Here is a 25,540-nt window from a genome sequence, read left to right on the forward strand (position 1 = left end):
ATAAAATTTTACGGTAATCAAATAGGAAACTTACAAGAACATCATTTTTCGACATAGTCTCCTTGCGTTTCAACGCACTTGGTCCATCGTTGTAAAAGCTTCCTGATGCCCTCATAAAAGAAGGTTCTCGGTTGAGCCAGGAATGCACTGCTTCGTCCGAGGCAAATCGACGGCTCCTTAATGCCTGTTTGAGTGGACCAAACAAGTGATAGACAGAAGGGCGCAAGATCGGGACTATATGGAGGAAGACGCCGTACTTCAAATTTGAGTTTGTGGAGCGTTTCAACAGTGTGGGCAGCAGTATGCGGACGGTCATTGTCGTGCAACAACGCAACACCTTTTGACAGCAATCCTCGGCGTGTGCTTCGAATTGCAGGCTTTAGCCTGGCAGTATGCATCTCACTATAACGTACACTGTTTATTGTTGTGCCCCTTTCCCCATAATGTTCCAGTACTGGACCTTGGAGGACGGTCGGGTCTTGAACTTTTTCTTGCACGGCGAATTTGGATGTTTCCATTCCATACTCTGCCGTTTACTCTCCGACTCGTAATGATGGATCCATGTTTCGTCACCAGTAATGATCCTGTTTAAGAAGTCGTCCCTTTCTTTATCATAGCGATTCAAATATTTTTTTGCAGGTGTCCAAGCGTGTTTGTTTACGCAGCTGTGTGAGTTGTTTTGGGACACATCTTGCACAAACTTTATGAAACCCAAGTCTGTTGTGGATGATTTCGAAGGCAGAACCGTGACTAATGCGCAGACGATGTGCCACTTCGCCAATAGTTAATCGTCTGTCTAAGAGAATCATTTCACGTGAACGCTCAATGGTTTCTTCACTTGTGGCGGTAAACGGTCGTCCGGCTCCTTCATCGTGCGTAACACTTGTGCGACCATTTGGGAATTTTTCAATCCATTCGTAGACACTCCGTTGTGGCAAAACACTATTCCCATACTGTACCGAAAATGTTCGAGGAATTTCGGCCGCTGATACGCCTTCCGACCACAAAAAACGGATCACTGAACGTTGCTCTTCTTTGGTGCAAATAGACAGCGGAGAAGCCATGATTAACAGCAAGGCAGCCATAACGAAACTAACGTAGCAGCTTGAAAATTGCAAAAACATAACAACAAATAAACAAAGCATGCGTCATCAACATAAAATTACAGTACTACCAAAATAAACAAAAATATAACTAAATTGCTGATAATAATTGACTTACCATCGTATATTCGAACTATTGAAATTGCTTTCTGTGATGAACTATCATTATGATTGTGGAGTTGTATTCTGCATGTCTAAACACCCCAACAGCCGAAGATTCTTGCATTTGTGAGTGCTAGTAGCGGGACTACTAAGCTGCTAACATTTTATCGAAATTTGATTGCAACTGAGATGCGCTCTGGATTAAAAGCTACGAACATAATTTGGTATGAGGATGTAGCTAGACATCGTGAGGTTGATGCCGTCTTCTGATCAGAATACTAGTTACTGAGTTATTCATGTTTGTTCCTTTTTTTTTTTTTTTTTGCTCGTGTCATCGTGAATTACCTTTTATCAATTTTGGTCGGAAGTTAAAAATATTAATTGTGTTGTGTAAGACAGTTCAAATGAGGACTCCGTGCCAAGTTTGAGGCCCTTCAGAGGAATAACACTGTATATAAAATTTTTTGAAGGATTTAGTCAAAAACAAAATGTTGTCAGTTCCAAAAATTCCTACTAGCACAGCTGTATAGATTGGAAGATGCGCTTTGCACTGTGTGGAAGGCAAGTGGTCTCCTTTTAAGGAAAAATTCAGAGGTTAGATAGATGCCCGAGTGACGTTAGAAGGAAGCATTTGAACGTTTCATTAGGAGAAAGGTTGACCATTAAGACATCTCTGGAAATGTAAAAATCAACAACGATTTTTGCATGCAGTTCCTTCCCTCCATACGATCCAACCTAGAATGTTGTTCAGCTTGAGGAATACGTGTCAGATAGAACTAAGGGATAATGAAAGCGTGCAAAGAAGGGTAACTCGATTAGTTACAGATTTGGCGGAAATGGCGAAACACCTCAACTGACAGAAGCTTGAACATACCAGGTGGTTATAATTAAAGTACAGATGCTCAAAAAAGTCCATTGTGTAATTATCATACAACGAAACTTTGTAGATATGCTAACGTGTTAATGCGGAATTGATTTTGGCTGGAAAAAATTAGTTCTAGTTTTGGACACCAGATGTAAATCTGGCGCTGTGAATGCAAGAAAGACAAATAGAAATTTTTCCGTAAGTAATGGATTAGGAATGGGACACGAGCAGAATAGGTCAAACAAGTGAGAAAAGCATTCTGTTGATTCTACGACGGTAAGTCAATTATTATCAGCAATTTAGTTATACTTTTGTTTATTTTGGTAGTACTGTAGTTTTACGATGATGACTCATGCTTAGTTTATTTGTTGTTATATCTTTGCAATTTTCAAACTGCTAGGTTAGTTTCGTTGTGGCTGCCGTTTTGTTAATCATGGCTGCTCCACTGTCTATTTGCACCAAAGAAGAGCAACGTTCAGTGATCCGTTTTTTGTGGTCGGAAGGCGTATCAGCGACCGAAATTCCTCGAACATTTTCGGTGCAGTACGGGAATAGTGTTTTGCCACAACGGAGTGTCTACGAATGGATTGAAAAATTCCCAAATGGTCGCACAAGTGTTACGTACGATGAAGGAGCCGGACGACCGTTTACCGCCACAAGTGAAGAAACCATTGAGCGTTCACGTGAAATGATTCTCTTAGACAGACGATTAACTATTGACGAAGTGGCACATCGTCTGCGCATTAGTCACGGTTCTGCCTTCGAAATCATCCACAACAGACTTGGGTTTCATAAAGTTTGTGCAAGATGTGTCCCAAAACAACTCACACAGTTGCATAAACAAACACGCTTGGACATCTGCAAAAAACATTTAGATTGCTGTTGTAACGAAAGGGACAACTTCTTAGACAGGGTCATTACTGGTGACGAAACATGGCTCTATCATTACGAGCCGGAGAGTAAACGGCAGAGTATGGAATGGAAACATCCAAATTCGCCGTGCGAGAAAAAGTTGAAGACCTGACCATCCGCAGGAAAACTGATGCTTACGGTTTTTTGGGACGCAGGAGGTCCAGTACTGGAACATTATGGGGAAAGGGGCACAGCAATAAACAGTGTACGTTATAGTGAGATGCTTACTGCGAGGCTAAAGCCTGCAATTCGAAGCAAATGGCGAGGGTTGCTGTCGAAAGGTGTTGTGTTGTTGGACGACAAAGCCCGTCCGGGTACTGCTGCCCGCACTGCTGAAACGCCCCAGAAACTCAAATTTGAATTACAGGATCATCCTCCATATAGTTCCGATCTTGCCCCCTTCTGACTATCACTTGTTTGGTCCACTCAAACAGGCATTAAGGGGCCGTCGATTTGCCTCGGACGAAACAGTGAAAGAAGCGGTGCATTCTCGGCTCGCATCTCAACCGAGAACCTTCTTTTTATGAGGGCATCAGGAAGCTTGGTCAAAGATGGACCTAGTGCACTGTAACGCAAGGAGACTATGTCGAAAAATGATGTTATTTTATGTTTCCTATTTGATTACAATAAAATTTTATAACTACTTTGCGGATAATAATTGACTTACCCTTGTATTATAGCCACCAATTGCACAGCTTCCTCAATACGAGCACCGGAGACGTCGACGAGATGCTGCATCCGTAAAATGACGCGATCATCAGTTTCCTGCAGCAGTTCTGATGAAGACTGAGCTACATATATTGGACTTCGGTTCGTGATCCAGCGTGTCCATGGTAAACACGTTCTTTTAGATATCCCCAGAGCCTATAGTCACATCGATTCAGATCACGTGATCTTGCAGAACATGTGTCTGGAAAACCCGTGGAGATAACACGTTGGTGGAAGGCAGCGCTAAGCAGATCTTCTGTCTCCATAGAATATTGCCTGGTCGTATGTAAGAAACTTCGATCCGTGCCAGAAGCCGAAGTGCAAATTCAGAATGTTGCTGCGTATCATGACTTTTCTGTTGCTGCACCGTCTGGATCTTGTACGAGTACCAGTGTAAATACAGACCGCAAAACTTTCCGTGTATTGATCATGAAAGGTAAAAATCTCGTGATGGTACACCAGTGCAAGCACTTTTCGGGGCAAGTGCTGCATGGTCATTTAAAGCAACAGCAACTCTTTAATAACTTCCACCACGATAGGACGCCTTCCTCTTTCATGGGCACCAGCAAGCTCCTCCGTGTTTTTCAATTTCATTATCATCTTCTTTAGACCATTTGATGACATCGGGCGTCTCCTCAGGCCTGTCAGGCAGCGAGGCTCTCTCCATGTAGCACTTTAATCGCTGCCGTCCACTTAAAACAGTTTCACTAACAGCGGTCGGTCTGTCTTCTCGATAGCCATAGTGTTCATTCACGTTATGGCTGTCAAATGACAGTGTCGATGTCTTACTGTCATTCAAAATGTGTACAACAATAGATCTGCAAATGGTGACCAAAATTGGAACTAATTTCTTCTAGTGTAACTCGGTTCCGCATTAACGCTTTAGCATCCCTACGAATTTCACTGCCATACGGCAATTACGACACACACTGGTCCTTCGTGAGTAGCTGCGCTTTAATTATAACCACCCGGTAGATGTACATACACCGCGGAAGCCTACTAATCAAGTTTCAAGATCCGATATTAAATGAGGAATCTAGAAATTTACTAAAGTTCCTACGTATCGCTCCTATAGAGACCGCAGATACAAGATTAGACTACTCACAGGGATATTTAAGCAACCATTCTTCCCACTTTCCATACTGGAATGAAACGAAGAAGCCCAGTACGTAATATAGCGGGAAGTACCCTCTGGCATGCATTGGTTTGCAGAATACGGATGTAGATATACAAGTAAATAATTCCAAAGTCTTTTTAGCATCGTTACCTCAGCACAACGGCTCGTAAAGTGTAAAACAGTGGAAGCCCTTGTCAGGTCTGTTGGTTGTTTTGCTTTCTTATCAAACAAGGTTCACACAGATTGTCGTTTCTCCATTTACCGCCCATTGTACGTAGGGACTGCAGCAAGTAAGTTACACATGTCGTTCCACGCTACGGCCATTGCGCAACAAGAATGACGCGAAGTGAGAAGACAGCACATCGTCCGAGTTTCCAGCAGACACAGTTCTGCTGTGGTGCGGGAACTAGGTGCGTCAGTGCGGGAGTGACATGGCGCGACAGCTGGAAACGTACACTAGAGTCTAAGTACGCGGGACAGTGCAAATCGTCTAAATTACTCACAAATTCACCGTGAAATTCTGGCGATATATGCGCCACATTCAGTGTCGCAAGCAGCCGTAGTAAAATGATGTCAACAGTTTGACCGAGGCCTCACAGACGACGATGATACTGATCGAGAAGCCAAGATCTTGCCCTTACGATTTCCATCTTTTCGGAAAGAGATTTTCCAGCGATAAGGATGTTGATACAGCCGTTCTCGAATGCCTCCTTGATCAAGGAGCGGATCAGTACTACGTTACGACCGTTGGTTAAAGAGACTTGGTGACTACGTCGGAAAACTGTGTAATGTATCTGTGTCACTCACATTGAAATTTAGTGCAGCAGTCAATGAAAGTTACTTGACCTGCCACATTAATGTGTGACTCGCGCATTATTTTTCTTTTTTTTTTTTTTTTTTTTGCGGATGTAGCCAATAACTGTTCGAATTGTTCTTTGACGTCGTCGTTGATGAGAATATTTCTTTACCTTTTTGCCTAGACATATTCATTGTGCTTACCTTAGACATCTTGTGTTACTGAAGAAGGAATTTTATGTCGATACCAGGAGCCGTAAATGGTCACCATTTTGACTGATAGTTTATATGAAATGTGTCTTACTTCCACGTTTGGTTGTGCCTATGGTTGGATGAATTGTTTGATACAGGTGTTAACAACAGAACCCAAGAATGCCTTTAGTTTTAACTCATTCTTCCTAACTAAAATCAGGACTAAAATGAAGTTAGTGGAACGTGGTTTTTGTAGCTTCTTAAGCAAGAACACTTTTAACAGTAAATCTTGGTGATATTCTTTCTTTCTAATTTATCTGTTTAGCAGTTTCTTTCTTTGTTCAGGGAGGACTTAAAGTACGTCGACAGAACTGCACTCCGTCGATGAAACAAATCTCTGGAGTATGTTGTAATATCTTATTTCTCTATTAGACCTTTCGTCTGCACACCATGTGATCAAAACTTCCTTCTCGGAAGAGCTACAGCACTGTTCGTAAGTTAAGAAAGAGTATTTTCCTGAACATGTCGAATTATTTGTTTTATGCTTCACTTCGACACTTCGTGAGCAGTTTACTGCATGGTCTCATGTATATCATTCGTTTTATGCACTGATAACAGGTTTACTACATCGTCGACTGAACGACGTGCTTTCCACGGCGAGGCGCGCCGTTCGTTGACGAATTTGAAGGGGCCTGCAGCGCGGCCAATAAGCATGAAATAGCTCTGCGCATGCGCGGCGCTCGGTCGCGCGAGCCGGGTTAAAAGCACTGCCAGCACGCTCCGCGTGCGTAGTGAAACTGTTCCAGCATCGAAGCAGCACCAACAGTCGACACCAAGATGGCCGAGAAGAACTTGACAGCCGTCCTATACAAGGCCAACGACTTGAGGCTGGTGAGTAGTAGCCCAGTTGTGTGCATCCTTACAGAATCGGAAGGCGGTAGTTGCAGTCGTTTTATTGATTCAGGGAGGGGATGCGCTTTCTCTGTCGCCGTCGCTGCCACTTGCTATGCGCTTTGCATTCGGCGTTTCTCTGCGTCTGCTGACGATCATATGTGTCTGTCTTGTAGAAGTAGCAGTGCTGTGTTCGCGTGCCACGCTGGTACCAGCGGAATCGGACGTCGTATACAGCGTAGAGAAAACATGTACAGTACACGTGTTTCTGTCATCCATTTTATTCGCAAGGAGATGATATAACTTTTCTCCATACAAAGGGTTTTAAAATCGTAAAGTGCCTCAGAAGTAATTTAGAAGCAACCGAATACTAAATTGAAGTAAAAATCGTGTTTCTATTATAAGTTTAATAGCGTTGCATATTCCGGTTTGTTGGTGTGAGCATCATTTCGAAACCCCGTAACATTTCGTATCATACCGAAAAATTTAGTGTGTTTTCGGGTTAGATTCGACAATTTGCGCTTCCGTTTATGCTTCGAGTTATTTGTATGGTAGACGATTTGAAACACGGTTTCTTTATAGCTGCTGCGAGAAAACATAAGTTTTGCTCCTGTAATAATAGTTTATCAATCAAACAAAATATAAAACGAATGTAAATTTTGTGTCAAGCATTTGACATTCTTCTCTCCGCTGACATTCCTTTGTGTTTTTAAATTCAAAGGAACTGCTGCATACTATTGAGACAAGTTTAAGAACATGAGGAAGTATAGACCTAAAACACCCTTCAACCACACTAGAATATTTTTCCAGTTGCCCAGAGTGATTTGCAACACGTATGCGATGGAGAGGGGGAATCCCCGTGATGTCGTGTCTTAACGTCTGTGAAGCTGAATAAAACATCTGATCAGCGTTTTCCCATTTATTCTTTTCTTATTCGTAAGTTCGTAAGCGATGGTTAAAAATTAACATGTTTCATCGTTCTAATCCGTCAAATGCAGTGAGGACGTCGACTTAATAAAACACATTTTATAATGAAAAATCTCTTAAAGTAGAAAAGGTGAAGGCAAAATTAAACTTCTTCTTACTATGACAAGGACACTAGCCCATCCAAGAGTGCTACACAATTTAATGACGGTAGATCCAAGAATCAAGTTATCGAGCGAATTGTTACTGTTCACTGTTTGAACGATCAGCTGGCTGTATAAGAATTACACTGTAGCCACCTGAAATGTAGCTTGATGAGCGACGTGATATTGCTATAGGCGAAAATAGAAAAATATTTGCAATATTTAGATTGATATTCCAGAAGCTGACTGTTACAAATAGTTCACATGGCTCTGAGCACCATGGGACTTAACATCTTAGGTCATTAGTCCCCTAGAACTTAGAACTACTTAAACCTAACTAACTTAAGGACGTCACGCACATCCATGCCCGAGGCAGGATTCGAACCTGCGACTGTAGCGGTCGCGCGGATCCAGACTGAAGCGCCTAGAATCGCTCCGCCACCCCGGCCGCCTGGGCTGTAACATTACTGCCAAATAAATAGTTAAGTTACATTATTTCTGTCTCATGATCAGTGTATCATCTCCTTGCAATGCAAAACGAAATATGAATACACTGTTACAGAATATCTAGTGTGTCACTGTGTTTGCTTGGGTTTATATCATATAATAAATGCAAGGATTCAGGGTTCGATTCTAGTCGGTCCTATAAGTTTTATTTTGTTTTGTGTACTTTGACATAACATTCATCTCTGGCATTGCTATGAGACTTTGATAAATATGGCGAAATGGACTATGATTTGGTTTCCACGTTAAATTAAGCTCCCCCCCCCCCCCCCCACACACACACACAAAATGGTTCGATTAGCCTGTTCGTGGGTTGGAAAAAAAGCAAGGACATACAATCGCCATTAGAGCAATTCGTGTAGTTAAGCTTCGTTGCATTCAGGTCAATCTTGGCATTTATAACAGCTTTCGTTACGTAGTATAGACTTGTCAGCACTGAGGAGGTGGAGCATATAGAATAATTTAAGACTCGATGCACAGAAAACATATTCAGAATATAATCGAAACATTCAGAATAATTCATAGATCAATTTTGAATTATTGAGACAGGTTTGGAAATACGTAACATCACGCGTTTTAAGATAGCAGTTCTAAAACCATGAACATTTACCCCAATTACACTAATGGCCATTTGTGTAGTCTCGTTTCACCGTCTACAATCTCGTTCTTCTTATTATCCAATATTCTCTTTGTGGAACGAGATATTACTTAATGAATTGTGTCGTAACACCACATTATTTGGCGAACTCCATTGTGCTCCCATAGCAACTGTGAGTACGCCGGTTTACCATAGTTAAAAGGTACACTTCATTCAGTAAGCTTCTGCAAGAACGCGAGATGGCTCTCCGTAACTATTGCACTAACTCATTCTGTCCTCCCAATCCATTATTTTTCTGTACGCACACTTCACACTACTTGTTCATAAAAGAACAAAAAATTTCGATGATTCGATAGACGATTAATCGTCAGGTTCTATCCATTAATCTGCATACTATACTGTTCGTCTCTTTCGATGGAATGCTAATCGTTCACTAAATATTAAATTTGAGTTCATTAGGCAGTAAAGTGGTAGAAAGTCGCAATACTGCCTTATACTCTTCGTAAGATGAGTTTTCCTATTGGTCTAACGTAGCTTTAAAAATACGAAGTAAATGGGAAGACACATAAGATTAAAGACATGCACGATTTTATTTCATCTGATTGGACGAGTGTTTTTTTTTTTTCAATTTGGTGCAAAACAATCACAACAACGTCTAAATTTCCTGTCTGTGCTTTTTGTCACAAGTATTCATCTATTGAGAAATGCCAAAGTACGGTACTTGTTATCTGTGGGCGAATACACTACACTAACTTAATGCATTTACACCCCACTTATCCCGCGTCCGGCCATCCTGATTTAGGTTTTCCGTGATTTCCCTAAATCACTCCAGGCAAATGCCGGGATGGTTCCTCTGAAAGGGCACGGCCGACTTCCTTCCCCATCCTTCCCTAATCCGATGAGACCGATGACCACGCTGTCTGGTCTCCTTCCCCAAACCAACCAACCAACACCCCACCTGCATTATAATTGTGCAGAGTGCTGATGAACGCAGCGGAGTGCCTTCAGATCCACAACTAACGTGTTGCAGCTGTAGGCGAGATACACGAATCCCTTACTCGTGGAGTGCGAGTACGTATTGTTTGCAGGCGGAACAGCGCGCCAAAGACAGCAGCGGCCTTGGGTCACACGGAAAAGGTGCTACCGCTACAACAGCCTTGTGGCGAAGTGACGAAGCCGTCGGCTTACCAATCGTGGCGAAGAAGCGAGGATGACTCTAGTGAACTTTAACGTTGGCCGAAAGATATTTTAGTTGTTTATTCTGCTTCAAAACACTCCCAGCGAATCCCACGTAAAACTGATTAAGTCGAAAACGAGTACAATACCAAATTGTACTGCTGTTGACATGAATGGCGTTCTGAGTCCGTATAGAAGAAGTGTTGCTTGTGGTGATGAGGCAAGAAGAAGAGGTTGTGGCAGCACATCATCTGCTTCTTTCCATTAACATAAGGGGGTGGGGGCATCAACATTAGCGTTTGGGATCGTACTAGAAGATCATAAGGACTCCCTGAGAAGCTGCGGCGAGCGTTCGGATGTCAGCTACGATTTTGTAGCGCAGGTTGGTGAAAATTGAAGTAAATCATCATCTCACCTTCTCTTTTCGTCCTCTTTATTCACTACAGATGTTTGAGCAGAGCTCAGAATGGAAAACCTAGAGTGTGTAATAGCAACCTTGGGTACGGAGGCGGGGCTTTTCATAGCAGATGAAAGCTTCGGCAAGCTCAATGAATTAAGGAAGCTGTAAGAAAAATGTGATGATACGATGGAGGTTTTTTCCTCTTATTTTGTCTAGATATAGAGGTGGCGCAGATATTAAAACATGCGGGTGTCCCTCGAGAAGAACTAAGTTCAGGTACTGTATCAGCGATTCAGATTTCGGAGGTTTACATATAGCATGAAATGAAAGACGGCAAGACCAGTATCATGCCATAAACACCAATTTTATAGGATAGTGTGATTGAGGGATCTATTGAAACAAAGATGGTGGCAACATAATGAACTAGGACAGATCCTTCGAATTTAAACAAGACTTGGCCTCCCGCACTCAATTTTTAAGATCTCCCAGACCATCTTATCCAACAGAGGAGGATATGCGTTTCACGGAATAACAGTGCGGGCTCTGAAAAAAGGGAAGCATTAAGAGGACGTACCAGGCGCCGGAAGTCGAAATCGGTTGTAAGTAATCAAATGAAAAGTATCAGGCACCCCTGTGCAATGCGGGATTGACCAGTAAAAGTGATGAGGCAGAGCTCCTGTACAATAGGCGGGCAGTATAATGGTTGTCAATAGAGAAGTAGTGGAATGAGTCGCGCAGTAATGCTCAGTGACTGCGAAGGTGGACTAATCATTGGATGTCACCTGGGTAACTAACCTCTCGGGGACATTTCAGTTCTTCTAAAGTTCTCAAAGTCAGTTATTGGTAATGTGATTGTGAAGTGGAAACGCTAAGGAACAACCACAGTGAAAACAGATCAACCGGGCCTCATGTACTGACCGACAGGGTGTATTGCAGAGGGTAGTTGTAAAAGATCGCATGAAATAAGCGGAAAAAATCTCTTGTGAGTTCAAAATGCTACCAGCAACCCAGATAGCGCAATGGCCGTGTAGGGAGTTAAAAAAGAAAGGGATGGCGTGGTCACACGTTTCTGCAGTAAGTGTTAAACGACCCTTGAGATGATGAGAGCGACACCACTGGACACTGGAAGACTGGAAACTAATGACATGGAGTTATGAATGACGCTATGCCCTGTGGCAATTTGATGTAAGGGTTTGGCTTTGGCGAAAGCTTGGACGACGTTACCAGTCAGAGCATGTAGTACCAACAGTGAAGCACAGACGAAGTAGTGTTACGGCATGGTAATGTTTTCGTCGTTAGGATGAAGTCGTCGTACTGCGCTTAAGAAAATGCTAAATGCGGAAAGATAAAACATTTTGCTGCATTGTGTACTGCCCTTCACCAGAGGACCTTCCTCGTTGCTCAGCGGGGAAAGCGCTCCAGTGTACGCCACATGTCAATGGATACCCCTCAGGGCACTGTGCTGTCCCATCTTCTTTTTAATGTCTATGTCAATGACATGCCCGTCATCCGTCACTACCATTTGGCGCAATACGCCGATGACTCTGCGCTTTATACGACCGGCCGCAATCCTGATCAACTCACTGCTCGCCTCCAAAGGCAAGTGGACGCAACAGTCACCTGGTGTCCCTCCAATGAAATGGCCCTTAATGCCGCCAAAACCATGGCTGTGTATTTCACTAAACGGCGCGCTATACTCCGAAACATCTCAGTCGGGGGCGTCGGGGTCCCGTGGGCCCAAGCTGCCAAGTATCTCGGGTCTGGTTGGATAAGAAACTTTTCTTCCACCGCCACGCAGAATACGTCACCCATAAAGGGTTAAAGTTGACAAAGGCATTGTACCCGCTCTTCTCCAGCCGAGAACTGAATTTAGATACCAAGCTGTAGCTGTATCACTCCGTTGTCCTACCCTCACTAACGTATTGTTCCTCTGCGTGGGTCACGATTAGTAAGTCCCGAATGCTGCCGCTCCAGCGCCTACAGAGTAAAGTTCTCAGGTGGAGTCTTCACGCCCCTCCGCTCGCCAGGATTCTCACTCTACATGAGGAGACTCGCCAACTGCACACAAAAGTGGACGTCCTCGGTGAGACAATCACTGGACTCCAAACCATCGGCACTACAGTTCCACGGCGCTGGCACCGACACCCCGTTCTGCTCACCATTCTGGAGGACTCGGATTCGGGCTCTGACTGACGATAGGCCCAATACGACAAGGTTTTTCTGCTTATTTCGTGCAGTCGCTAGCAGTGGCCTGTTCACGTCCAGCCACTTTTCTCCTTGACCATGGAGTTGGTGCATTACTGGACCCCTCCTTTCACCGTCGGAGGGTGTCACGGAACTTAAAAGTTCCACCGCCACTCCTTCAAAGTGCTGTGCTGTGCTCCGCTGTTATTCAGCCGTTGCTTTGAGTCTCCTCTTACTTGTCCACCGAGACAGTTGGACCGGATCTGAACCGGTGACGCTGTGTATTAGTACCCGGCAAAAAAAGAAAAAAAAAGTGTACTGCATACAGTAGAGGAACAGTTCGGAGACGATGCTCGTTTGTATCGGCGTGACGGTGCACATTGTCATCTGTGAGGTCTGTGTACAGTGACATTTCTAAAATGGACTGGACTGTTTAGAGTACCGATCTGACCCTAATGGAGAACATGTGGGATGACTTAGGACGTCAATTTCTCTCCAGACCCCAGCATGCAACGTTGCTACCTTCTCTGGTTCCCGCTCTTGACGAATAATGCGCTGTCGTTTCTCCGCAACACTCAGACACCACACTGAAAGTGCCCTCAGCAGAGTTCAACCCATCATAAAGACGAAGGAGGGACACAACACATATTAAGGTCCTCTGATAGGTGTCTGGGTACTACTGATCAGACATTGTATCAGCGCGACACCACCAGTAGTCCAGTCAAAGAGTATGCGTAACACAGCTCGCAGCATCTGAAGAAGACAGGATCAGTCGTTGACATATTATGCCTGAAAACTGAATCAAACACTCAGTTGAACACCCGAAAGCACAGCATTAACCACACGAGAGAAAACCTGAGAGATCACATCTAATAGAATTTCTTGAGGCACTTAGATGCGATTCTTTTGGCAGTGAGGTTTCGCCGTTCTTACGAGAAACTAGCTCATAAATTTAAAGAAACGGCTAGCGAGAAAGACTGTATAACAATTCTTTTGGTACAATAGCACACTGAGATGATAAAAGTCATGGGATCGATATGCACATACACAGCTGGCGGTAGTATCGCGTTCATAAGGTATAAAAGGGCAGTGCATTGGCGGAACTGTCATTTATACCCAGGTGATCAATGTGAAAAGCTTCCCGACGTGATTAAGGCCGCACGATGGGAATTAAGACTTTGGACGCGGAATGGTAGTTGGAGCTAGGCGCATGGTACATTCCATTTCGGAAATCGTTGGGGAACTGAATATTTCGAGATTCACAGTGTCAAGAGTGTACCGAGAATACCAACTTTCAGGCATTATGTCTTACCACGGACAACGCAGTGGCCGACGGGCTCAGCTTAACGACCGAGAACAGCGGCTTTCGCGTAGAGTTGTCAGTGCTAACAGACAAGCACACTGCGTGAAATAACCGGAGAAATCAATGTGGGACGTACGATGAACGATTCTGTTAGGACGTGCGGCGAAATGTGACGTTAATGGGCTATGGCAGCAGACGACCGACGCGAGTGCCTTTGCTAACAGCACATCGCCTGCAGCTCCTCTCCTGGGTTCGTGATCACATCAGTTGCACCCTAGGCGACGGGAAAACCTTTGCCTGGTCAGATGAGCCCCGATTACATTTGGTAAGAGCTGAGGGTAGGGTTCGAGTTAGGCGCAGACCCCACGAAGCCATGGACCCAAGTTGTGAACAAGGCACTGTGCAATCTGGTTGTGGCTCCTTAATGGAGTGGGCTGTGTTTGCATGGAGTGGACCCGGTCCTCTGGTCCAATAGAATCGGTCATTAGCTGGAAGTAGTTACGTTCGGCTACTTGGAGAAAACTCGTAGCCATTCATGAACTTCATGTTCCCAAGCAAAGATGGAATTTTTTTGTTGATGACAATGCACCCAGTCACTGGGCCATAATGGTTCGCAGTTGGTTCGAAGACCATTTTGTAGAATTTGAGCGAATGATATAGCCATCCAGATCGCCGACATGAGTTCCATCGAAGGGGACGTAACCGAGAGGTCAGTTCGTGTATAAAATCCGGTACTGGCAATACTTTCGCATTTATGGACGGCTGTAGAGGCAACATGGTTCAACATTTCTGCCGTCTTGAGTCCATGCCACGTCGAGTTGCTGCACTATGCCCAGCAAAAGGAGAGGGAGGGGGGTGTCCGACACGGTATTAGGAGGTATCCGATGACTGTTGTCCCCTATTTGTGTTTCGTGCGTATGGTTAACGGGAACAAGAAAAGATAGATTGTGGTATGTACGGAGGTATATAGGCAGTCGTGTTTCCGTGAGTGGTTTTGACAAAAAATCGCTAATATTTGTACGAAGTATCGGCCAGCACGTAGAATATGAAAGTAGAAGTAGAGCGTCTCTGTCTCGTCATTGGGGCAGCAAATTGTTTGTCTGCGTTGTAGCTGCCGGCGCTGAGGCTCCTGCTAATTGGCCGGCCTTGAACGCCAGTACGTCTGCTGGTAATCAGGCGACCACTTACGTAAGCGGCGAGCCCGCGGTAGGGTCATGTGTCCGGGGTCAGGAGAGTCCCGCCCCCCAATGCCGCGAATGGTACACTCAGATAACGAGGCCGTGCGCACTTAGCGGGCAATGAGGGGCAGGCAGCGGCTCTGTTGACAGAGCTGTTGGCTAAACAGTAAGCTGACGCCGTGTCCGATAAGCGCCGCCGGAATAACACCATCGTTCCAGGGTTATCAGCGGATAACGCAATGTTGGCTCCAGCGCTTAATTACTCCACGAGGCTCGTAGTGGCTTTTAGTATTCTAAACAATTCCGCCAGATGGAGTGGCGTGAATTTCAGAAACAAGTTGCCCCACTGTTCATTTCCGTAATTATCCGCAGAGAAGGAACACCGAACAAGTGTTCATCTGTCATCCACATGACACAGATACACCCACTACGCTAACGAAAGGAGCGATACTGTACCTCGCACACCGTGTTTACTAGGGGGTTTCAAATCAGCTCTTCCATAAACCGATTTTCCAATTCCAGTTCTGGTTCATCATGTACGCAGTCGAGTATCGGTTCTGGCTGCTGTATCTCAATTTCCACGATCTGTATTAGGTTGTATACTGGGTGGTTTTCGATAAATGGGAACCAACTGGTGGACATGATCCCTGAGAGGATCATCATCATCCTGAACAGTTTCTAGCCTCAGGCTGGGCGTGTTTGCAACATAAGCAGACCATCTAGTCATGTTTTCTCACCATATTTCTGTGTTCACTCTGGTCCAGCCCTCACCTCATTTTTCAACACATCTCTCCACATCTTTCAGCTATTTACCCCTTGGACTTCCTCTGTGTCGTTTCCATCGCATCTCTATTTCATGTATCTCCTTGGGAATCCTCTTGTTTTCCATTCTCTTTACATGCACGTACCGCCGGCCGCGGTGGCCGTGCGGATCTGGCGCTGCAGTCCGGAACCGCGGGACTGCTACGGTCGCAGGTTCGAATCCTGCCTCGGGCATGGGTGTGTGTGATGTCCTTAGGTTAGTTAGGTTTAAGTAGTTCTAAGTTCTAGGGGACTTATGACCTCAGATGTTGAGTCCCATAGTGCTCAGAGCCGAGCCATGCACGTACCATCCTAAGCTGGCTCTGAGCAGTATGGGACTTAACATCTGAGGTCATCAGTCCCCTAGAACTTAGAACTACTTAAACCTAAGGACATCACACACATCCTTGCCCGAGGCAGGATTCGAACCTGCGACTGTAGCGGTCGCGCGGTTCAAGACTGAAGCGCCTAGAACCGCTCGGCCATTCTGGCCGGCCCATCTTAAGCGGTGATATTGCTATTCTGCTCTCTCAGAAGACCAACCCAGCTTGTGGCAGATGGGAACACCGCAAAGTAGGGCGTGGTCTACAGGGGTGACGTCCAGTGAGGACTTCGAGTAACCTGGGACGGGTACGGTAGCTGTGAAGGCCCAGTAGGAACTCCGAAAAGTGGCGGCTAATGGGGTCCTGACGAGGCTGTCATAGGCCTAGCTAGCCAACAGTGAATCAACAACCAGATTTCAACAAGGGAACCAGCCTCAGAAAGGGTGAATATAAGACAACGACAATGAGAGGATGACGAGCAAAAAGTCATACTGGAATTTGGCCGACAATTTGTTCCAGGCAATGTACACCCACTTGAAGGTGGAGATGAATTAACTTCGACAGTATATGTTTCAATTACTGATAGCACACTTGAGAAGACTCCAGATAATTTGGAACGTTTTGTCTGAAGTAGTGTTTTACCTCCACACTTCAGAGAGCACTGTAATGGAGCACCATCATGCCGTAGGTATATTAACCCTCGTACTTTTTTCAGAAATGGCACTCCAGACTATCACTCCTAGTTGTCGAGCCGTATGGCGAGCGACTGTCAGATTGGTAGCCCACTGCTGTCCAGGGTGTCTCCAGATACGTCACCGAGCGAGGTGGCACAGTGGCTAGCACACTGGACTCACATTCTGGAGGACGACTGTTCAGTCCCGCGTCCAGCCATCCTGATTTAGGTTTTCCGTGATTTCCCTAAATAGCTCCAGGCAAATGCCGGTATGGTTCCTTTGAAAGGTCATTGACGGCTTCCTTCACCGTCCTTCCCTAATCCAATGAGACCGATGATCTCGCTGGTCTCCTCCCCCAAACAATCCAGCCCCCAACCCAGATACATCTTCACAAGTCACTGGGGCTCAGCTCGAAGCGGGACTTATCACAGAAGACAATTCTAGTTCAGTCAATGAGATTCCAGGCTGGAGACCTGTCTGGAGACACTCCTGACAGCTGCGGGATCCCAACCTGACTGCCGCCTGCCATACAGCCCGCCAACCAGTAATGATGATCTAGGGTGCTATTCCATTTCATAGCAGGACCCTCTAGGTGTCATCCACAGCACCCTTTCAGCACAGCGGTACGTCGACGATAGTATACGCCCCGTTTTGTTGCCCTTCATGGCAAGCCACCCTGGGCTTACATTTCAGCAAGATAATGTCTGCCTGCACCCAGCAAGAGTTTCTAGTGTGTCTTCGTATTTGCCAAACCCTACCTTGGCCAACAAGGTCGCCGGATCTCTTCCCAATTGAGAACGTTTTGATGCCTTATGGGCAGGACCCACTAACGAGCTCGGGATTTTGCCGATCCAACGCACCAGTTGGACAGAATTTGGCACTATATCCCTCAGGAGAACACCCAACAGCTCTTATTAATCAGTGCCAAGCCGAATAACTACTTGCATAAGGGCCACGGGTGGACCAACGTGTTATTGACTTGCTCGGTTTGTGAATCTCTTTTTCTTGAATGTATCATTCAGTTCTTCTAAAATATCAATACTTTTTCGTCTGTAGGCATACATCATATCTAACAATTTCTGTCGCTGTCAGATAATGCCTTCGTGATGCGTCGTTTATTTTGTTTTAGAGTATATTGCCAGAGGTAAAAGACCAAAATCGTCGGACTACTGAGGATGAACACGAGAGTTTTTGACCTACAATCTGTCACTTTACCACTTCTTTCTGTCTTTGCTTTCTATCTGTTTCTTCGTTGTTTTCCTTCTTCATTTCTGTGCGGACATCGCATGATATCTCTCATATTCCACCGATAAAACCTTTACTCAGCTTTTTAATACAGAGTCCCATACCGAACAAGCTGAACTACCGTGCCGGCAATGATACCTCGGAAAACTGATTCCAACAGTAATGTGTGCCACTAACAGCAAAAATTACAAGGCGTGTTTTTTGAGTACGTACCGTTTTCAAATTAAAAAAAGACGTGCTAAGATATCTCAATAATTCTATTTTCACATGAAAGCCTGTACCTTAATCTACGCAGTGACGCCATTAGTCCGCAGCTCGTGGTCGTGCGGTAGCGTTCTCGCTTCCCACGCCCGGGTTCCCGGGTTCGATTCCCGGCGGGGTCAGGGATTTTCTCTGCCTCGTGATGAATGGGTGTTGTGTGATGTCCTTAGGTTAGTTAGGTTTAAGTAGTTCTAAGTTCTAGGGGACTGATGACCATAGATGTTAAGTCCCATAGTGCTCAGAGCCATTTTTTTTTTTGACGCCATTACAGTCTGATTCTTCTTTGTTTGTGTACTGATTGTTCAAGATGCCTCCGATAATCGTTGAGTCCCGCCGACTGTGAAGTAGGGGCTGTTATAAGATTTCTTAGTGTCAAAGGCCTAAAAGCGATCGATATTCGTCATAAGATCTGTACAGTTTACGGAGAAAACATTATGAGTGATGGAAAGGTAAGAAAGTAGGTGAGAGCATTTAAAGGTGGCCGCACAAATGTGCATGGTGAACAACGGAGTGGACGTCCTTCGGTCGTTAATGAAAGTTTGGTGCAGGAAGTGGACAATAAGGTGAGAGAAAACAGACGCTTTACGATTTCCTCCTTACGGGATGACTTTCCTAATGTTTCTCGTAGAGTTTTGTATGGAATTTTGACCGAGCACTCGAATTACCGAAAATTGTGCGCCGTTGGGTACCGAAAATGTTGACGGATGTGCACAAGTCCAAACGTTTAGACAGTGCATTGACTTTCCCTGAGCGGTTCCACAACTACGGTGATGATTTCTTAAGCCAAATTTTTACGGGCGATTAAACATGGGTGGCCTACGTCACACCAGAATCAAAGCAACAGTCCATTGAAGTTGAGCAAGGACATCGTTTTGCTGCAAGACAATGCCCGTCTGCCTTTGGCGAATCAGACCAAAGATCTTATCACATCTTTTCTATGGGAAACTCTAGATCATCCTCCGTACAGCCCAAATCTTGCGCCTAGTGACTACCATCTGTTCCTGCACTTGAAGAAACACCTGGGCGGTCAGCGTCTTCAAGACTATGACGAAGTGAATACAGTGGTGATGCAGTGGTTAACAATTCAGGCGGCAGACTTCTATGAGGAGGGTATTCAAAAACTGGTACAGCGTTATGTCAAGTGCCTCAGTATTGACGGAAATTATGTAGAAAAGTAGATTAAGGTACAGGCTTTCGTGTAAAAATAAAATTATTGAGATATCTTAGCACGTCTTTTTTTTTAAATTTCAAAACGTTACTTACTTAAAAAAACACGCCTCGTAATTCGTATGATTTAATAATAAATCAGCCAGATAAATGGCGTCCTAATGACCACAAATGAGTACAGTTTTCTAACACCAAAACTAGTGCACTCTGCACCGATCTGCTACGCCTCCCTGTGTTCCACCAGCAAAGCACTGTCTGCTTTCTCTTTAGCTCCCTATTTCACTACTCTCAATCTTCATACTCCCATCACAGAAAGGTTTGCTTAAAGAACTAAAACGGTATTTACAAAACAAGACTTTCATCCAAAATACTGACAGTGGACTGAGAATCGGTGCACCGGCCTCACATTCCAAATGAGGTATGACCAAAAACTGGCTGGTTTACATTTCGTATTGTCCATTGAACTGATACTAGATGGTTTCTTTTATTCAACGTAGCCACAGTTACGTCCTTTTACAGTCTTAATCAGTATAAGTTTACCATCTACTTCATATAAAAAGAATGCAATTTTCAATCTCGAATTGCTGTCATTTAATGATGATAAACTATGCTTTCCATAGACTGTACACTCTCACAGGAAAAAAATTCTCTTGCCTCTTTCTTTGAATATCGCGTGATATTTACCGAGACCGTAAGTACGGCACGTGGATAGATTAAAAAAAACTTTCTTGATACGGACACTGCGGCAGACTTTTAGGAATGTACAGAGTAAGTTGCGTCACTGTCTGGCAGGACGCTCGAAGAGTTTATTCAAATATTATTGAAATGACGTAAATATTTACTAGGAAACAAGAAAAATTATATTGTTTGCTTCCGTTATATTAACGTGCGGTATTTTCCGCCTCACTCACAAAATATTATTACAGTTGTTCTCTGAAAAGACATAACATCTAACCGCTCAAAACCTTGTCGGATTTTGATATCCTTCCATACGATAATGTAAAAAACAAAAATATTAAATAGGTCACACGTTCCTGGTGTTTTTAAAGTACTCTGAAATAAATGTTCAGGGAAGTGTTTCCTATCTACTTCTGTTGACATGTTCTGTCAAACACTGACGTAAAATTCAGTTAATGTCCACTTTCTGGAGGAAAAAACAAGTCGTGTAAAACACAATGGTTTATGTAAGATCGTTTACATAGAATAAAAGAGAAAAGCTGATGAGAGTTGACAAGGTGAAGCGTAAGAAGCTACAACGTCGCTCTGTAGATAATTCAGCAGAGAGAACGTCCCATTCGCAAACTTGCTATACCCTAATCAACTTCTACAAGAAAATAGAGAGATCTAATTGTTTAAAATAATCTGTGAGCAACTTTTAGATAACTGATGGGAAATGTTTTTAAGAAACATGATCGAAGCTATATAATGCTTAATTAAAATAAACTGAAAATGCAGGAGAGATGCTGGTGGGTTTAGTGGGGGGGGGGGGAGGGGGGGAGGTTGGGGGGAGAGACAGGGTGGAAAGTGTAGGGAAGGGCAATGCACTTAATCGACAGTATCCTCAATGTTCTACAAGGCAGAACTGACGACTGGAATTGAGTGATGATAAGTCGTGCATATTTCATTATAAAACTTACTAAATAATGTACTTTATACGACGGACTGACAGGATATTAAATAAAAATCTAGTTGTGCATAACACTAATGAAGGAGGCAGCAAATTGAAATGACACAATTTTAATCTTCGTATATATTTCAACAAAGAATAATGTTCGTTGATAAAAAGTTACGTAACGTAAGAGGTCAATTTACAGACTGACGCCGGCCGCGGTATTCTAGCGGTTCTAGGCGCTCAGTCCGGAGCCGCGCGACTGCTACGGTCGCAGGTTCGAATCCTGCCTCGGGCATGGACGTGTGTGATGTCCTTAGGTTAGTTAGGTTTAAGTAGCCCTAAGTTCTAGGGGACTGATGACCATAGATGTTAAGTCCCATAGTGCTCAGAGCCATTTGAACTCATTTTTACAGACTAACCTGAACGTATTGCAGTATTGTGCTGGGCACGATGGTTCGCAAATACGTGCTCGTGTTGGTGTAGCCTTGTGTTTAATGAAACTGAAACCTTATCCTGTGCCCTCATTTCCTGCCGCGGAACAGCAAAATGTTTCGTGGCTAGCGAACGTCATTGGACGGACAACGGACACACCAGTAAAGTTTGAGCCTTCTTGCTATGTTTGCCGTCAACGTGAGGATATTTTCTGTCCTCGTCCTCTCATGCATTTCGCTCCCTATCATACACTCACTCACATGGCGTGCTGAAAATCGGAGATACTGCCAAGGAAAGATGAGAATGAAACTGATAGTCAATAGAAATTATACTAAGGGAGCTAAACCTGTGTAGCCAGACAGTGGTAATAAAATCGTATATTTTTTTAAACTATATATATGACGGTAGTATCTGTTGACGAAAGAACAGTTACCGTGGATGACCATGCAGCTTTGCTAGAAATGAAATGATAATTAAATAGACACCCTAGCTGCAAGCAGGCGTTGATACACTTCATTGGGGACCTGTTGAAAATGTGTGCCCCGACCGGGACTCGAACCCGGGATCTCCTGCTTACATGGCATACGCTCTATCCATCTGAGCCACCGCGGGCACAGAGGAGAGTGCGTCTGCAGGGACTTATCCCTTGCACGCTCCCCGTGAGATCCACATTCCCAACATGTCCACAACACTACATTCGTAGTGCGCCTAATAGATCTATTAGGCGCACTATGAATGTAGTGTTGTGGACATGTTGGGAATGTGGATCTCACGGGGAGCGTGCAAGGGATAAGTCCCTGCAGACGCACTATCCTCTGTGCCCGCGGTGGCTCAGATGGATAGAGCGTATGCCATGTAAGCAGGAGATCCCGGGTTCGAGTCCCGGTCGGGGCACACATTTTCAACAGGTCCCCAATGAAGTGTATCAACGCCTGCTTGCAGCTAGGGTGTCTATTTAATTATTATTAAAATCGTATATATAACTGAGAATAATGTACATTACAAAGTGAAGTATCTTAATTACTACACCAGCTCGTCTACTTTTCAAATACGCGGTACTGCATTACGAACACCTCTTTTAGAGTTACTTCAGTGATTTTCGGCAGCCACCGAACACTGGTTATTCATTGACATTGTCAATGGGAGATATGCGATCTGTTGATTTAAAACGTGTTTCTAAAAATGTCAAGATCACAGATTTTCTTTATTGAATAGCGGTATCGGCTCACTGTCGAGTGGGCTTCAAATAAGTCTAACATTTTAGACTGGTATGACGATGGCTCGGCAGTGAGACGAAACCGGCAATCAATAAAGAAAATTTGCGATTCTAACATACGATTTTTATCCATACGCCTTTGAAACAATGGTGATCAGCATTATAACAGCCACCGCGCCACACGACACGGGATTCCCCCATGTGAAATTGTGTACAAAGCAGCGATGTGCCCCTCAGTAATGGCGTCATACGTAGTTCAGAATAACAAAATAATTGACAAGCGAGCACAGTTGAAAATGGAAGAGAGCTTTGACTGTTAGCCACTTTTTATGCGTGCAGTCCGGCTGTAACAGGTATAACTAAGCAGTTCAGTTCTGGGTACATTCATACGCTCACTGTGAATGCGTAATCAGTTTCCTGTGCCCATTCCGCTACTAGCTTCTGACATTTGCTTCAGACTTTCACCATGGAAGAGAGAGAACCCACTCAAAGGTTTTTCAAAGAAACTGGAATTCTTCTCTATTTTGTGCTTTATTTACAACCGAAAGAAATCACTGCACGAAACTCATATCTTTGGAGATTCATCTAAAAAACTGCCTTTGCGACAACGCATTACTACGCGTTTTGCCCGTCACCCGTCTGCCCTAGCAGATGATCGCGTGCTGTAGCAGATGACGAGTTGAGCGACAAAAAACCGCATAGCGAACTGTATGCATACGAGGACAAGAGTCTTCTCTACTGCACGCCTCTTTGCCGCTGCTGGTGGTATTTTTCCGTAAAACATGCTACATGATGCGTTCCCAACTGTCGGCACTTCCCTCGCCGTCGCAGAGCTTTCCACATCACGAGTGGAGCGATTTAATGTTCATTTGGTGTTACGTTTATGTTTAAGTTATTTCATTATCAGAACCTAACGGCTTGCCGTAGTGTTATCAGATACGCTCATGGCGCTTGAAGGCATCAATAGTGAGTCGGTTGTGTGTGTCTGTAAAGCGATCAACATTGCATGTTCCCGCGACGCCAGGGAGAATCAACAGGCGCGATTGATACCGTACTTCAGAGCAATATGATTCAGGGGCCACCTCACCGTTTCATATCATGAGAGTGTTGTGTCCACCTCACAGAGCTCGTAAATTAACAGCGAGCGCGGAAAAACCCGACATCCAAACCACAGCGGCACCACACGTGCGGCCGTTAAAGACTGTAATCCCAAATGTGTTGAGATTAGCTTCACTTACGGTACTGCCTAAAGTTCATATTTTTTTTTCTTTGATTACTGTGGTAGATTAGCCTCGTTTACCACACCTCAACAACATTAAAAATGTTTCTCCTGTTGTCTTGAAAAGCTGTGTAAACTGATTCCTCACACTCACGGACGGTGGGCACTCCTATGTACTCGTAATTCCTTCAAGAGTGGTGGGGATTACCGGACCGACTCGACTGAGTGTGTTTGTTCGTAGACATTTTCATGGAAAGTTACCTTTGTAAATGCGTTCTGCAGTTACTGAGCCTCTTAACGCTCCAATAACGGAACTGTTTAGTATCAAGATGTTTTTTCTCACATTGTTCCCATGCTCTACCCGTTCGTTTTATGCTCCAAGCTTAGCAAACTCGCAGCATACGCTGGTCGTGCTCAATGAAGAACACAATTATCACACCTTAATTGTTGCACGCTCATTGGCTCCTATGATTGTTCCCAGCAAAAAGTACCATTTCGGTGTCTGCACGATATCAGTCCTGTTGTAGCGATCTGCGAGTTCAAGTTGCTACGAACGTATGCCCAGTAAGATAACGCGCTATTTATGTCACGTTAACCAGTGTATTTTGTTAAATACAGGGCTATTACAAATGATTGAAGCGATTTCATAAATTCACTGTAGCTCCATTCATTGACATATGGTCACGACAAACTACAGATACGTAGAAAAACTCATAAAGTTTTGTTCGGCTGAAGCCGCACTTCAGGTTTCTGCCGCCAGAGCGCTCGAGAGCGCAGTGAGACAAAATGGCGACAGGAGCCGAGAAAGCGTATGTCGTGCTTGAAATGCACTTACATCAGTCAGTCATAACAGTGCAACGACACTTCAGGACGAAGTTCAACAAAGATCCACCAACTGCTAACTCCATTCGGCGATGGTATGCCACTGTAAGGGGAAATCAACGGGTCGGCCTGCAGTGAGCGAAGAAACGGTTGAACGCGTGCGGGCAAGTTTCACGCATAGTGATGTGAAAGATTCAGTGTTTAAACCTCCTCTACCAAGAAACGTGCCAGAACTGTGAGCTCGCATCAACAATGCTTTTGAACTCATTGATGAGGACATGCTGCGCCGCGTGTGGAGGAACCTGATTATCGGCTTGATGTCTGCTGAATCACTAAAGGGGCACATATCGAACATTTGCGAATGCCTAAAAAAACTTTTTGAGTTTTTGTATGTGTGTGCAAAGCATTTGTGAAAATATCTCAAATAATAAAGTTATTGTAGAGCTGTGAAATCGCTTCAATCATTTGTAATAACCCTGTACTTATATTGAGGCCATTCTCCCCGGCCGTTGTTGACCTTGATCATGTTGTAGTTGTAGTTAACTATTACATTGCCAGTAGTGGGTAATAATGATTTTAACACTATATTTCTGGATCGAATCATTCTGAATATCAATTTTACCTCCAAGGCAGATCCCATAATAATGCTTCATTCGTGCTCCTTAATTTTAAG

The 25,540-nt window shown here is 44.3% G+C and overlaps 1 protein-coding gene across 1 annotated transcript in view; it reads left to right on the forward strand.

Annotated features, from left to right (window-relative positions):
• Window positions 1-6,535: 6,535 nt before the first annotated feature.
• The window catches only part of LOC126198536 (sorbitol dehydrogenase-like), a 79,234-nt gene continuing 60,229 nt past the window's right edge, over window positions 6,536-25,540 (forward strand). Inside the window, exon 1 of the mRNA XM_049934935.1 lies at window positions 6,536-6,685. Within this exon, the coding sequence (XP_049790892.1) occupies window positions 6,632-6,685 (54 nt within the window). The 5' untranslated portion in view covers window positions 6,536-6,631. The remainder of the gene's footprint in view (window positions 6,686-25,540) is intronic.

This window comes from Schistocerca nitens, chromosome 8 (genome assembly GCF_023898315.1).
Source record: "Schistocerca nitens isolate TAMUIC-IGC-003100 chromosome 8, iqSchNite1.1, whole genome shotgun sequence".
NCBI lineage: Eukaryota > Metazoa > Arthropoda > Insecta > Orthoptera > Acrididae > Schistocerca > Schistocerca nitens.